At 34.8% G+C, this 15,897-nt stretch overlaps 1 protein-coding gene across 9 annotated transcripts in view; it reads left to right on the plus strand.

The window, feature by feature from the left end:
- The window catches only part of DOCK7 (dedicator of cytokinesis 7), a 210,406-nt gene that overhangs the window by 179,817 nt on the left and 14,692 nt on the right, over window positions 1-15,897 (plus strand). For 4 of the 9 annotated variants that reach the window (XM_029228228.1, XM_029228225.1, XM_029228220.1 and 1 more), the window contains 6 exons: window positions 606-764; window positions 1,405-1,505; window positions 2,418-2,610; window positions 3,986-4,129; window positions 6,461-6,592; window positions 8,152-8,166. In XM_029228228.1, the coding sequence (XP_029084061.1) occupies window positions 606-764; window positions 1,405-1,505; window positions 2,418-2,610; window positions 3,986-4,129; window positions 6,461-6,592; window positions 8,152-8,166 (744 nt within the window). Of the gene's footprint in view, window positions 1-605; window positions 765-1,404; window positions 1,506-2,417; window positions 2,611-3,985; window positions 4,130-6,460; window positions 6,593-8,151; window positions 8,167-15,897 lie in introns of those variants that run through there. The other 5 variants (XM_029228226.1, XM_029228222.1, XM_029228224.1 and 2 more) reach the window with 2 other exon arrangements.

Consider the following 15,897-nt stretch of genomic DNA (forward strand, 5'->3'; position numbering starts at 1 on the left):
GAATGCAAAGACCGCATCTAACACTTAAGAATTTTGTGATGCTGGTCAAGTTCTTTAACCCATCTGTAACAATGGTATTATTATTAATAACATATACCTCATAGTAGATCAATGTAAAGTCTAGGCACAACTTCTAATTCAAGTCTAACACACAATTTTTATTTTTTACTCTGTTTTGTAGGCTATTATTACAGCAAGATTCTAAGCTTTATGTCCTTTTAAAAATAAGATTTCAGGGCTTCCCTGGTGGCGCAGTGGTTGAGAGTCCGCCTGCCAATGCAGGGGACACGGGTTCGTGCCCCGGTCCGGGAAGATCCCGCATGTCACGGAGCACCTAGGTCCATGAGCCATGGCCGCTGAGCCTGCGCGTCCAGAGCCTGTGCTCCGCAACAGGAGAGGCCACAACAGTGAGGGGCCCATGTACCGCAAAAAAAATAATAATAATAAGATTTCAATATAAACATTTCATTACTTTTTCAAAAATATTTTGCATAGAATGGTATTTTTTTTACTAACCTTTTCCTTTTAGGAAGTAAAAAAATATATACTTTTTCACTTTAAGCTTTCCTGTATTAAATGTTTACCTGGCAATTTCTCTGTTACAGAACTTTGCCAGGGTTAAAATGCAGGTAACCATGTCACTGTCTTCCTTGGTGGGCACATCTCAGAATTTTAATGAAGAATTCTTAAGACGTTCTCTAAAGACTATACTGACATATGCTGAAGAAGACTTGGAATTGAGGGAGACAACATTTCCTGATCAGGTCAGAAATGCTATTTTTTAGAGCATTAACTGAAATAGGAATTGTAAATAGGCATTTTCCAAATTGTTAGATCAAACTTTGGTTTTAACTGGAGGAACCTATATTTTTCTTTCATCCATATGTGTCAGATAGGGCTGAATCTCTTTGTTTTAATAAGCCACCCTCCCTTCTCAGAATGGTTAATATCTTTGGTGTTTAATTCTGTGAATTTGTACCAAAATAATATTAGACTTAGGCAGTATGGACAAAAAAAAGCTTTATGATGAAACTATTCCCACTGATTAATGTAATTTGCCTCAAAAACTAAAGTTTCTGCAAACTACCTTTTGGGAAAATCTGAAACATAGGAGAAGATTTCCTTTTGTGTTCTTTTCCTGTATTCCCTATATCCCTATATGTATTTTATTTCTACTTACATTTCTACTTGTTTCTGGGTGAGAGAACTGAAAAAACAGTCTGCTGAGCAATTTGTATAAAGTTTACCACCCTTCACTCATCTTACCCCAGCACACCCAGACTCTTTAGAACTATATCAAAATCATATTGTTTTGAAATCTTTAGATGCTTATCTGAAATATCTTCCAAATTAATTTAATGATTGTGAATGAATGGATGTTTTTCATACAATTCTCTGCTACAGGTCCAAGATTTGGTTTTCAACCTCCATATGATCCTTTCTGATACTGTTAAAATGAAGGAACACCAGGAGGATCCTGAAATGTTGATTGATCTAATGTACAGGTAACATTTGTTTGATTCACTTATACCTTGTATAATGGGGCTTAAATTAGTACGATACACAGAAAACATGAGATTAAAAAAATACAAAACATATTTGTCGTTTTCTAACGGTAATCGAAAAGTCAAAATGTGCTTTATCAGATCCCCTGTGTCACTTCTTCTTTTAAGAACTATGAATAATTGTTCGGTATATTTATTGATTATCAAAAACAAGAGGATTATTTAAAGTAATGACACATTTAACACCTTGGCATCCTGGGCCCTAGATTTCCTAGGAAGGCCCAAGATCCATATTTTAAATGTAAAAGTTCTTTAGGAAGAAAATACAGTGTATTAACATTTTACTACAATATTAATTTTGCTGATTTTAAATATGGTTTTGCCTATAGGATAATATTTATAGGGTGTTTTGAGAATTTTGTAATTCCTGTTGTACCTTAAAAGATGTAAGTAAAACTTGACTTTTTCTTTGCCATATGACCTTCTCTTTTTACAGTTTTGGAGTTCCTTAAAGGCACAAATAAAACAAAAACAAATATGTTCTTTAAAATAAAAATGATACAGTGAAACAATCTTTTATAAATTTTTTTCCTTGAATAGAAAACTTGTTTATATTCCCATAATAAACATGTAAATTCCCACAGTTTTTCCCTTACTGATTGTTTCCTTAGTGTCCAGATTTTCATATAAAATGTCCTTTTTTTAGCCCCCCACTGCAAAAAACTGATATTACCATTCCATTGGCCCAAGGTTGTTTCTCTAAGCATACTCAAAGACATTTTCATACCACCCAAAAACCTGTCTTAATAGGTTGTGTTCAATAACAGAAACCTAAACACTGAACAAGCAATTTGGACTCCCTTCTAGCTTGGGAAGCAAATGCTAATTGAGAAGAATTTCTGTTCTAACTAGAATTGCCAAGGGGTACCAGACCTCTCCAGACCTGCGGCTGACCTGGTTGCAGAACATGGCTGGCAAACACTCGGAACGCAGCAATCATGCTGAAGCTGCCCAGTGCCTTGTTCACTCAGCAGCACTTGTTGCTGAATATCTGAGCATGCTGGAGGACCGGAAATATCTTCCTGTGGGATGTGTAACATTTCAGGTAGGAATCTGCCAGGTTACATTAAATCAAGGTATGTCCTTTTTTGGATTTAACTTTTCTCACTGGTGTTTAGATTCATTCAGCTTGTAAGGAAAGCATAAAGACTGAAGGTGATACTTTAGTAGATGAATTAACATTTCACTATCACGTTCATTAATACATTTTTAAAGTGTATTTCTCGTTAATCCTCTTCCACATTTTCTTACCTCTGCATTATCAGTGCTGTGTATATTTATTCTCTTTGCCTATACTGCTGTGGACTTTGTAGCATCTATGAAATATGTTCAAGATATTGAGAATCAGAATTCAGTGGAAACTCTTAATTGGCTTTTAATTAAAATACCAGGTAAACCAACATTCTCCATTCCCTGTATAAATATGCTAATATATGACTCAGAGATGATAGCTTATGCTCTAGTACGGTTATATCCCCCTTACCCACTAGTTGAATTCTTTGCTTACCAAGAGTTAGTTATACTTTGCTTTTCTTAAAACCTGTTAAGGCCAGGTTTGGGAAGTTACAAAATTTAATTAAATATTATGTTCTCTGATAAATCTAAATGCAATAAGAGTAAGTTATTGTTTCTCTGAAAACCAAGTTGAATGTTTTGCAAAGAGATCAGACAAATAAAGAATGGGGGAAAAGCCCTGAGAAGTCTAGGATAATTTGATAATCTTTTAAGTTCAAGTTTTTACTCTAAAGAAACCAAAACTGGAAATCTTAAATAAAGGTTGCACTGTGGGTATTTAGTCAAGAGAGATTACATGGAACTCTGATCTCGAGACCCATACACAAAGAAAAGACCTTAGATCTACTTCAGGAAATTGACAAATGAGCGTATATCTACTGTGAATATTTAGGTTCAAATCAAATATTTAAGGTATGTAGGTATCATTTCTTTTTTAGAAATTATGGCTGATCCCAATCTCATTGGGTAAGAGGGCTTTTAATATACCTGAGTTTTCTCATTAACTTGATGTATGTTAGGCAAGCCAAGGGACCATTTTTGTACCTTATTTTCCCTGAAAGAGAGTTTTAGCAAGATCAATTAAAATTAAAAATAAAGATTGTTTAAGTCTCCATAGGTGTTCTATGTGATACTATGATTTTCCTTAGCCCATGATTTTTCTTAATTTTCTTTCTTGCAACTTTTTATTAATGGAAAAGTTATCTAGCAGTGGTGTTACACTTTATTGTCATCTTCACAGTACAAAAAGTTTTTGGAGATTTGTCTTTTATCTTTGCATTGACTACCCTTTTTTTTTAAACTTAAGCTGGTAGCTATATTTCATCACCAATTACTTCTTCGTATACATCTTTCATGTTAAGAAATTAATTCCATTTCACAAGCCTTAAACATTTTTTTCCTCCTAGAATATTTCATCTAATGTTTTAGAAGAATCTGCAGTCTCAGATGATGTGGTATCTCCAGATGAAGAAGGTATCTGCTCTGGAAAGTACTTTACTGAGTCAGGACTTGTGGGATTACTGGAACAAGCAGCTGCTTCTTTCTCTATGGTAGATGACTCTTATTCATTTCTTCCCACAATTACATACTTCTTAATTATTAGTGACATGTATATTTATGCTTTCTGCCTACAACTCTGCTTTTCCTTTATGGTAGTTTTCTCTAAGTACCTTAGAGCCATCTAGTAACATATTTTCTTTCTAGATTCATCATTGCTTATTCCTTTTTATTTTAATAGTCGGTCACTTCCTCCAGTGTTTTTCATCTGCTTGTTTGTGAACCAACACTTAGTCTGTAAGAGATTTTTTCTTTTCTTGCTTTACAAAACTTTACCACCAAACATTTTCTAAAACTTTAAAATTTAAAAAAAACCCAGCAAAACAGAAAGCCTGTGGTACTCAGGAAAATTATGGCCACTCATCCCATTGGTTGCATAGTGAGTTCTATTAGGTAGGTATTGAAGTGGTATCAGGAGCTTTATGAACTACATCCTAGATCCCTTGTCTGACCTACCCTACCATGCTATAACTCTAATCCTTGTCCCTCCCCATCTGTTTGTGAAGAATTAAAGCAGTCATGTGGATCTGAGATGGGATGTTTGTTGGAGAAGGAAAAAACAGCCAGCCAAATCCCTGCTTACTTTCTTGAACCATGGTGATATGGTCACCTGCTTTCTGTGAATTTTCTGCTGAGTGTTTAGTATCCCAGCACCAAGGTTTGGGAGACAGTGAGGTTCATGTTAAGGTAAAAGGGAAGCTTGATGTAATATACAGTGTTTCCCACCTTCCCCATTGTACTATTATTAGGAATTGGTTATTGCTTCTCCTGGCCTTAACCCTCCCCAGAAATATATTGGTTATGGGTATAGATTTAGAAGGCATACAGTCAGAATTCAGATCCTGGCTCTGCTACCTTAGTAGTTAAATCACTTCAGGCACAAGTTACTCAACCTACCAGTGCCTCACTTTTCTTAACCGTTAAATGCATCTAATAATAGTACCTACTTCAAGGAATGTTATCAGGGTTAAATGAGTTAACCTATGTAAAGTGCTTATCACAGTGCCTGGCTCCAAGTAAGTTTTAATGTGTTTGCTATTATCATCTTCTCATCATTATTGGCACTTAGAAGCAATTCATTTAATAATGATTCTGAGACTCAAAGAACGTTAGGCATTGGTCCACTTTAAAATTTCTTGTTTTTGAGGACCTTGATTGTCCTGATTCCTACCCCGGATCTCTGTTCCTTGAGTTTCAATTTAAGTGATCTGAACTAGCAGGGAAAAAAAGTTTTTTGGTATTAATGGAATATTTTAATAAATATACATTCTCTGTGTATATGTGTTTAATTTTAATAATTCACAGCAGTGAATTTAGATTAGGGTACAGTGGCCTATATTACAGAAGCCTATATTTTGCAAGAGCATATAATTGTGAATTTCATTCTTTTTCAATTAATCTATTTAATATTAAGTAAAATAATTACTGGGCATTTTAGTTACACTAAATATACTTTACTATTACAGCTACATGTTGCTTAAATATACTCCTGTGAACTGACTAGAAAATATGAGAACCATAGGTTTTCCCTGGGAAAATAATGTTTGCTGATGTGTGAGGCAGTGGGAACTCAGTGGCTCTTGGAAAATACCTCTCCTTTCCTTCACTACAGCCATCAATCCATTACTAAAGGCAAGAGAGTGGGTAGCAGTGTAAACACATTTTGTCCCTTACTCTGATTATAACCAGAGCGACCCTTAGCCACCTACTGACCAACTATCCCCTACTTGAATAAAATCTGGTGGTTCAGAACCTTCTTATGTTTTGTTAAAAATCAGAGATTTTTCCATAGGAGAGTTCCAATAAGATTTCCTGTGCCAATTTAATATTTTGGAAAAGTTAATAATTTTAGTGTCCTAGGAGGCCACAGGTTATCTGATATATGCGTATCTGTGACCAATGTAATAATTGGGTTTCTTTTATTCCTCTGCTCAGAATTAGTTTCTGCAAAAGTTTATGTGCGTATATGAGGACACACACATACACACATTTATTTTAGTTAAGTAATTACTGGGTAGATAAAAGCAAAATGTCCAATTCAAATTATATAGAAATATAAATATGCATATATTATGTGTGTGTATTTTAAATGCACAGACACAAACACACATGCATACATATCCATTCATCTATCTAGAAGAGATAATATTAAATTGTGCAAAATTATTTTATTAGGCCTTAATCAAATTAAAAATTAGTAGTGTTTGTTTTTATGTCCTATTGGAAAACGGTAGTATTGTCTTAGTAGAAATATTGTGAGTTCATAAATTGTAATTCACTTTCTTATTGATGTAAAAGAAAGCAATATCTTATTATTCTTATAGGCTGGCATGTATGAAGCAGTTAACGAGGTTTACAAAGTACTTATTCCTATTCATGAAGCTAATCGGGATGCAAAGAAACTATCCACGATTCATGGTAAACTTCAAGAAGCATTCAGCAAAATTGTTCATCAGGTAATGACTGTACTTTCTAGCTTCAGTATAAATAGAGAAAGCTGTCTACAAGCATTAGTGTTGCTTTGTACTAATGTCAAACTAGATGTCATGAAATGACCATTTTAATGAGGTTAAAAATGAACAGTGTCAAAATGATGGTTCATGGCCAAAAGCAAGACTCATTAACAAAACTGAATTTACCTAAAGTAGATTATGATCATCATAACCTTTCCACATAGCTTCTCTTTTTTTCCTTCACTTTTTTTGAATTATTACTAGTTGCTAAATTTTTTTTAAATTGTGAGTTATTTTCTGTTTCACAGTGTGGGTTATAGTTATGAATCTGATTTTTAAGTTGATTTCTATTCATTTGCTGCCAAAAAAGTTGTTATGTTTAACTTTTTATTAAATGATGTGAAAGTTTAATAAACTCCTAATATTTTTAATGATTTCAACTGAACTTTTAACTGTTTTTCCCATATATTTTTATTCAATCATCCTTTGACATATTTCTAATATGAAAATAATGTTTAGTGAAAATAATGAATAAATGGTTGTCATGTTTATTCAGTTATAATAGTACGACTTCAGTACTTGTTTATAGTTCATGGAATCCACATATTATCACTAAAATTAAAATTAAAATAAACTTGGTTTAGAAATGAAGTAGACTACCAGCAGTTGATTTCCCTGAAGCTGAGTCACTGGCTCCATTGAAATGCTCTGAAGTATCCTGTCGAGGCTCCTCTTTCTCCACTTTTCTCTTCCCTTCCCTGTGCTACCCATGCTGTTGTCTGCTACTGCCATCATCAAAGAAGGAAGTAGAGTACTGGTTTTCCACTTTTTCGTTCGGTATTAGTCCTACTTTATTGTCTGTCAACTTGACCTCCTCTTTCTTGCCATGGACTAAGCTGTTCTGGATGAATTGATATAATCTGAAAAATTTTAAGTCTTAAATAGGGCCACTATACTGTTAAGCCAGAATTTTATTATTGTTTACTAAAATGTTGAAGTTGCAAAAGATCATTAGGATTCTTGATCACAACAGTTGGGTCTTTTTATAATCAGTTGTACATATACTGTTAAGGAAATCTCATCCCAGCTTCCAGAGCTATAAATTGCAAATTACACATCAGGTCTGGAACATCTAGAGCTAGTAGCTTCCAAGAAACTTTCATCTATTTGTATCAAAGACATTTGAGTGAAATTTCAATGTCTATTCCAATTTACCTGCGATACTTCAGTGAAGTGCAGCTCACATTAGTTAGTGATCTAATTTAGATACAAATGAAGCAAGGAGTTGGCTTTCTTTCCCCCAAATTTGTACTTTTCACTTATTAAAGTTTTAAAAGGTGAAATTTTAGCTTCTAGGTTTTGAACAAGGAATTTATAATATTATCACAGGTCTTAAGTGAAGGAATATGGTGTTTAAAGTACCCTGGTGTTTTCTATACGAAGAAGAATTTATGGTATATGGTGCCTTACACTACTGAACTTCCTTTGGCTTTTTTTTGTTCTTTTTAAACAGTTTTTTTTTTTTTTATGACTTTGCCCTTTTTTTACTTTTTATTATACAGAGTACTGGCTGGGAGGTAGGTAATGTTTTAGTTAGTTAAAGACACTAATAGATTGATTTGATCAGATTTCTTATGCCAATGCTTTGCCCACATGTGCTAGCTGTGGGCGTTCTGTTGCTGTCTGCTGTCAACTGAATTCATTAACCAAAGAAATTTTGTTAAAATACTGTAAGTTATGTTAAGAAATTTATTATTAAGAGGTTGTAGGCAGTGCATGGAAATCCATATGTTACACTAATGAGATTCTTTGGTAAATGAGCCACTTTGTCATCACTTAGTTTGTTTTTATCCTTTGAAGCATTTTCTTTCATCAACATTTACACACAAATTTCTTTTTTTAACCATATTGTTTCACCTCATTTTACAGAGGTCGATTTATATGTTATTGCTCAGAGGTGTAAATAAAAAATATTTCATCTGATCTAAGATGCCATCAATTGTAAGACATCCCATTATTTTCCATGCCTTTAAGAAACAAAGAAAAAAAATACCCTGTGTATTAAACTACAACATCCTATCAGTTGAAAGATGAATGCCAACTACAGAGATACTAAAATATGGGCCAGAAATGTGCATCTTAGAATTGATGAAAGAATGTGTTAATTTGATCTTGAGTCACTTCACCTTGAGTATAAGCACTACTGAGGAAAGAAATTCACTTTTGTCATTTGAATTTTGTTAGAGGGAGGGATAACGAGATTGAGACAACTGGAAATTTAATTTGACCTCATATTCTGACAATGTTTGATAATTAGTGTTCGATGAAGACTATGTGTGCTTCCTTTTATGGAGTCGTTAGGCTCATGAAGTTATATATAAGTTAAATCTTACCTGAAAAGTGCCAGGAAGAATTGATTGCCTTTGTTTTAAATCCTTCTGTAAAGGAAAGAATTCGATAAAATTTAAAATTCTACAAAATAATTTATTTTGATGAGGTATAAAACAAGGTATTAATAAACCAGGTTTATTTAAAGCTAAATATATCTGTAAAGTTTTCTGCTTTGCCTCTCACTTTGTAGTCAGGTTTATGTTGATTAAGCAGCTTAGGCTTTCTCTGTTTGGTTTTGCATTTCAATCCTTGTTTTGAGATCCAACTAGAAACCTTCAGAATAAGTGTTACTACTGCATTCTCTTCCATTTCTGAATTAGTTGCCACCTTTCGTTTTTCTTCAGATGAAGCCAGTACAGTTGCATCTACCTTAGTTCTCCAGATTAAATGTGTGTGACCTTATTAATACCTAGTACAGAACCTCTCATTTCTGTGGCTCAATTAAGACTTATGTAAAGAGACTTTACATGGTTATCTATGAGTGATAAAGTTCCTTATGGATTTCCTAACATGAAATGGAAGTAGGTGAAAAGTAGATAAAAGAAGATACATTGAAACCTCTGAGCAGTTTATTACTAGTCTGCTTGATGCTAAATCGACCCCTGAAAGGTATAATTTTCACTGGTTATGATATTAATATTCTGTCATCATGTTTATTGCATGGTAAAAGTCGCACAGACTTTATTTTCTTGTTTATATTCTTGTCACTACCTTTCACTGGACCTTTAGCTTTGTAGCTTCTAAAATTGTTGCACGTTTGTTTTTTGCTTTTCCCTTGTAAAACTTAAATGGATGCTTGCATTTTAAAAATATGTTTGCTACCATTTGCTGCTTATTTGTTTTGAAATTTCCCTAATTAAAATGCTTCTGTTTTCTCTTCTCTCTTGCCCCTGGTTGCTGACCCTACTCCCTACTTTTACTATTGTCTATTGTGGTAAGTTCCTATCTTGTGAATATTTTTCTTTTTGACTCTGGGAAAACTTCAGTAATTTCATTTTTTCTAAAAGCTATGTTTCCTAGCTAATTTCCTAGTATTCTCAAAGAACTCTCACTGGATTGAGATCCAGTAAGGATAACTGATACACTATAGAAAGGCTCTTTGAATTGATACTCCCTCCCTGACTTAGAGGAACGCTACCTGGGCTTATATATTAGCATTGTATTTCATTTTTTACCGTGCTCCTTGATTTGGTACAAATTATTTGAGTTGGCAAAGCTTTTTAGGGCTGTGTGTGTGGGTTTGTGTGTGTGTGTAAAAGATAACTCTAAAACTTGATATTTAGCAATTTGGTAAAGTATTTACCATCCAAAATAACAAATCATGAACCCTTCTTAAATCATGGTGATCTGCCAATTCCAATATCTTAATGACTGTTTAGTATTTACCTTTATTTTCTCTTCCCAAGCCCATTTATTTTTCTTAAAATAATAGGAAATAGAGCTTCCCTGGTGGCGCAGTGGTTGAGAGTCCGCCTGCCGATGCAGGGGACGCGGGTTCGTGCCCCTGTCCGGGATAGATCCCACATGCCGCGGAGCGGCTGGGCCCGTGAGCCATGGCTGCTGAGCCTGCGTGTCCGGAGCCTGTGCTCCGCAACGGGAGAGGCCACAACAGTGAGAGGCCCACGTACCGCAAAAAAAAAAAAAAATAAATAATAATAATAATAATAGGAAATAAAGTATGTTTAATAATTTCTCTTATGATTGCATTTTAAAATTACTTTTAGAAAAAAGAGAAATATTGAATTTCTGTATGGAAGCTTACAGCCATTTCATATTTTGTGTCTATATATTTTATTTTAAAAGATACATTTATCCATTTATCAAATAGTGAACAATTTGTATTCAGAAGTAGATTAATGCAAGTTTATATTTTTCAGAACAGTCATTCCCCAACCATTGATAACATAGTCACATAATACTGTCTCCATTTTTTTTCCTTAAAAGATTACAACATATTTCACCATCCTAGGGGAAATATCACCACCTTAGTAGGCATATATTACAGTCTCCAGAAAGGCTTGAGAAGGTGGGCTTAGCTTTTTTAAAATTCTCTCTACTAAGTCACTAAAGAAAAGTGGCATACCCTAATTTATGAGATTGAAGCATGCAAAATAACTGGATCATAACTCTTGTTGTTGTATTGGATGGACATGAGTATGTCCATATTCATGTCCATCCAATATTTTGGTTTTTATATGCTGAGAAATACTAGCCATAGTTCTGGTGCAGTGGCTTCTGTTGAATTTTTATAAGCCTTAATCCACGCTAAAGCTGCGTGAGATAAATTAACTCATCCAAGCCAGTAAAAGAGCAGAATGAGAAACAGCAAATTTTAATAGGTGATTGGGGAGTGGGGGGCTGAAAGAAGGGCGTGAAAAAAGTTCCAAGAGCATAGTCAAAACAAGTACTTTTACAACAAGTAGTTGAGTGGAAAAATGTGACACTCTAAAGAAGAAACTAGACCAGTGTAGGTATAAAACATCCATGACTGTTTACCTCAGGAAAGGTGAAGAGATGAAGTTAGATATGAAGAATGTTAAGGAAATTAGGGAAAGTGAGAAGAACTTCTCTGTGAGGAGGTACTTTCTGATAGTTGGTGACTCCCTAATAATTGGTATAGACCCGTGACTGAGCACCTGATGGTGCTGTACCACTGGTTAGGTTTGCCCTTTATGTTACTTTTGATGAGAAAAAGATACAGACAGCAAACATTTACTTTGTAGATGATACTGGACATGATTTGTTTTTTTCTGGACTAGAACATATAATGGTTAAAATTGAACTTTTGATAAGAAATGCAGTAGGATATATCAGAAGCATATATCTGGTAGGTAAATCACCAACCTAATTTTCATACTGCAGTTTACAGGAAGGAGATGCAAACATGCAGTAACAATTACAGTAGAGGACAGTGTTGTAATATAGAGGAAGACAAGATACAGGGAGGGAGATACCCAGTAATTCTCAAACAGTTACTCAAGGAAATTCTCAAAAGTTCTCAAGGAAAGCATCAGAGAAGCGAAAGATGGTTCAGAGATCATACTTATGTTCTAGTGTCTGTATACCAGTACATAGAATATGGGGATTAAATAGCTTAATTAAGAGCTTGGACTCAGGTGTCAGATATATTGGGATTTAACTCTCAGCTCTGCTGCTGACTAGCAGTGTGACCTTGGGCAAGTTACTTTTCCTCATCTATAAAAAGAGGGTAAAAAAAATGGTATCTCGTAGTCGTGGTAAGAATTGACATAACTCATGTAAAGTGGATAACCAGTGTCTAGCACATAGTAAGTACTTTAAAAATGTTGGAGATTATTATTTTTATTGTTGTTATATCATCATCATCATTATTATCATTACTGTTACTTGAAATCTTAACACAATTTAGCTGTGAAATCTAAGAGGTGTTATGTTCCCTGGTCGAGATCTGTGATTAAATAAACTGATAAAAGTATATGTTCTTTAAGAAGAATAAATCTAATAGAAGAGAAGGAGATTACCACTGTGTGAAATACTGGTATGCCTATCTGGCAATCAGTTAACTTGAAGGAGGTGTTACCAAGTCCAAGCTCTCTCTGCTTGCCACACAACAGGCCAGTAAATCGGGAGACGAGGTGTTGAGGCAAGGAATAGCGACTTTATTTGGAAAGCCGGCAGATGGAGAAGATGGTGGACCTGTGTCCCCAAAAACCATCTTATCAGGGTCTGGATGCCAGTTTTTTTTATAAAACAGAGATGGGGAGGAGGTGATGAAGTAAAGTGAAAAGGCCATTAGTTTTGCAAAATATCTCCTGGCTTAGCCAGCATCAGGGAGGGCATGTGTTAATTTCTTCTTTTCTGCAGCCATTCACAGGTGGGCAGGGTCAGATTGTCTCCCTGTGAACTGAACAGAGGCACTTCAGTTTAACATTCATGCAGAGGGTCAGGGTTCCTTGAGGCAGGCCATTATGTATGATTATAATAACAAGAGCAACAAAAAGCAAAGGTTAAAGTAAAAGATCCAACATGGAGTCAGAAGCATAATAGAAAGCTGTGGGTGAAGATGAAAGAAGTTTTAGAAGTGATGTCATTGTGGAAATATATAACTAGCCCAACTGGATGTTTCCTGCTAAATAAAGATAAAACTAGAAAAGACTTAAGATAATTTGTCATAAGCAATTTCACCCACTAGAGACATGGATAGATGCGTAGATGGATTTCCTTGTCTGGGACATAGTTTCATCAAATACAAGACGGTGGACCCAGTAAGTAGAACTGCTAAGGAAGAATAAATTGGAGTGTGGGAATGATGGGAAGTTCAGAAAGAATTCATGACATTAAAGGAAGGTAATGCTAGAAAAATATAGGCTAGATTGTAGGAAAGTGTACTTTTTTTTAATTCAAAGGAAAAATGGGTATCATCCTGTGGTCCAAAACTCTGAAGAGGAAATAAGATGAAGTGATGTTTTTCTTGAAGGTACAGCTATATGATTAGTCTTTCATGAACATGATCGAGTCAATGGTTTTACACTAGAGAACTCTTTGTAAGTTGAAAATAAATTTAATCACTGTTCCCTCCCCCACGTCACTACACACACATTCATTTTCAATTCCAGTAACTCCTCTCTGATCTTATCTCTGCTGATCTTCCTTTTGCACACTCTGCTTCAGCCACTCTGGCCACCTTCCTATTCTTCAAACACATGAGGTAGCCTCCTGTCCTAGGACCTTTGCACTGGCTCTTTCCTCTGCCTGGAATGCACTTGCCCCAGAAGATCCACATGAATAACTCTCACACCTCCTTCACATCTTTGCTCAGATGTCACCTTTTTGTGACACCTGCCCTGACCACTGTTTTGTTCACTGATTTATCACCAGTGTCTAGAACAGTTTGCTGACACATAGTAGGCATTCAGTAAATATATGAATGGATGAATGGTTTCCCTCACATACATTCTGTTTAATGACTTTTTTTCCTTTCCTTCCTTCCCATATCCACTTAGCCATTCTTTTAAGTTGTAGAATCCTGCCTGTGTGTCACCTCTTTTGTGACCTGGCTCTAACAAGATTTATCTTTCCTTTCTCAATACACTTTTTATTATAGTATATAACCCTTTGTATTGTAATTATTTGAATACATTTTTTACTCTCTTGGGGAGGTCTTATTTATTTTTATTTTCCTATTCCTGAGGATGAACAGTGGCTAACTCTTTATAAGCACTCAATAATTTTTTTTCCTGAACTGAATGTCAGTATGAGAAAGTAAATAAAAAGAGTTTAAAATGGCTGCTCAGTAACTAGTTCAGTTTTAAGTTGCATTAATAAAATTTAAGTCGACATCCAGGGAGGCAGTGAGCTCACTGATCTCTACACTGATCAGATCACATCAGCAATATTGTGTTTATTTTTGGGATACCACACTTTAAAAGGTGGCATTGAAAAACTAATAAAATGAAAACAGCATAGTAATTCCTATCATATGAAGATGATTGAGAACTGGAAAGTCTAAGGGAAACAAGTTCTGATAGCAGTCTTCAAATATTTAAAAGATCATAATATTGAAGATTTAGAATAGGGTTTAAAATTGGAACACTCTGAGGGGAATACAGCCAGAATAACAAATTTTAATATTTGTGATTTTTAAAAAATAAATAAATATGTACATTTATGGCATTTTTGGAAAAAAGCAATCACAAATTGTTAATTTTCTCAAATGCCTTTTTTATTTTCCAGGTAGTGGGGTCTTCATTTCTTGATTATATCAGAATTTGCTATTATTATATTGTTCCATTGGCTTATTGATGGTTTTAATAAAAATTTTGATTGAATACATTTCAATCAAATTCAATGAATACATTGAATCTCTAGAGAGATTTCATTTGCTATAGAAATCAGTTAATTTTTATGTCTGTTAAATTTTGAAGCGACTGAAAAAATTTTTTTTTATTAGCAACCTCAAGTTTCTTTAGCTCAAAGACATTTTTATTTAAAACTGTATTTCTTCTGGACAAACATGTGGCGATATGGGGGCTTCCCTGGTGGCGCAGTGGTTGAGAATCCGCCTGCCGATGCAGGGGACAGGGGTTCGTGCCCCGGTCTGGGAAGATCCCACATGCCATGGAGCGGCTGGGCCTGTGAGCCATGGCTGCTGAGCCTGCGCGTCCGGAGCCTGTGTTCCGCTGCGGGAGAGGCCACGACAGTGAGAGGCCCGCATACCACACACACACAAAAAAATGTGGAGATATTTTTAGTCACTGTATTTTTTTTATTATTATTATAAGGCTGGAAAATTGAGGATCAGAATTTTCCATTTTGCTTCATTACCTGTTTCATTTGTAACTTATTTTACATACCCTTTTGCCTGTGCAATAAGAAGTCAGTATAGGAAAAATAAGTATCAAACTTACTAGGCTTAAAGAGAATTCAGAGGTATATAAACACTCACGTATGGCTGTGTATATAGGCGCTACCCCAAAATCCTTCTGAAACATCTTTGTATCTAAATTGTAAGAATTGCATAGAAAGCTTCCAAGTATTTTGTCTTTATTGAGGGAATTTGTTTTCAAATGTGCTGTGTAAGAGTTCAGGTGACCTTAGTGTACATTGTACTTGGGATGAATGTGTGGTTAATGTATGCAGTGGGTGGTTTGGGGACTTTAGAAAACCAACTCTTCTCAAATTTTTTTTCTTTTTATCTTTCATTTATACATTTTTTCCTTTCTATTCCATTTTTAGTTACTCTTCCACATATCAATATTTTTATCAGCAGAGGGATACTAATTGTAAATATTTTGCTTCAGTGCTTCTGGATGGTCGTGACATTTACTGACTGTCTGCTCTGTGCCAGGTGCTATACTTGGCTCCTAACTTTTACGATCTCATTTAATATATGTGAAGAGATAATATAAAGGCTAATGGAAACTAAAAATATTATTGTT

The sequence above is a fragment of the Monodon monoceros genome, unplaced genomic scaffold, assembly GCF_005190385.1.
Source record: "Monodon monoceros isolate NGI ecotype Baffin Bay Population unplaced genomic scaffold, NGI_Narwhal_1 Super_Scaffold_18, whole genome shotgun sequence".
In the NCBI taxonomy this organism is placed as follows: domain Eukaryota; kingdom Metazoa; phylum Chordata; class Mammalia; order Artiodactyla; family Monodontidae; genus Monodon; species Monodon monoceros.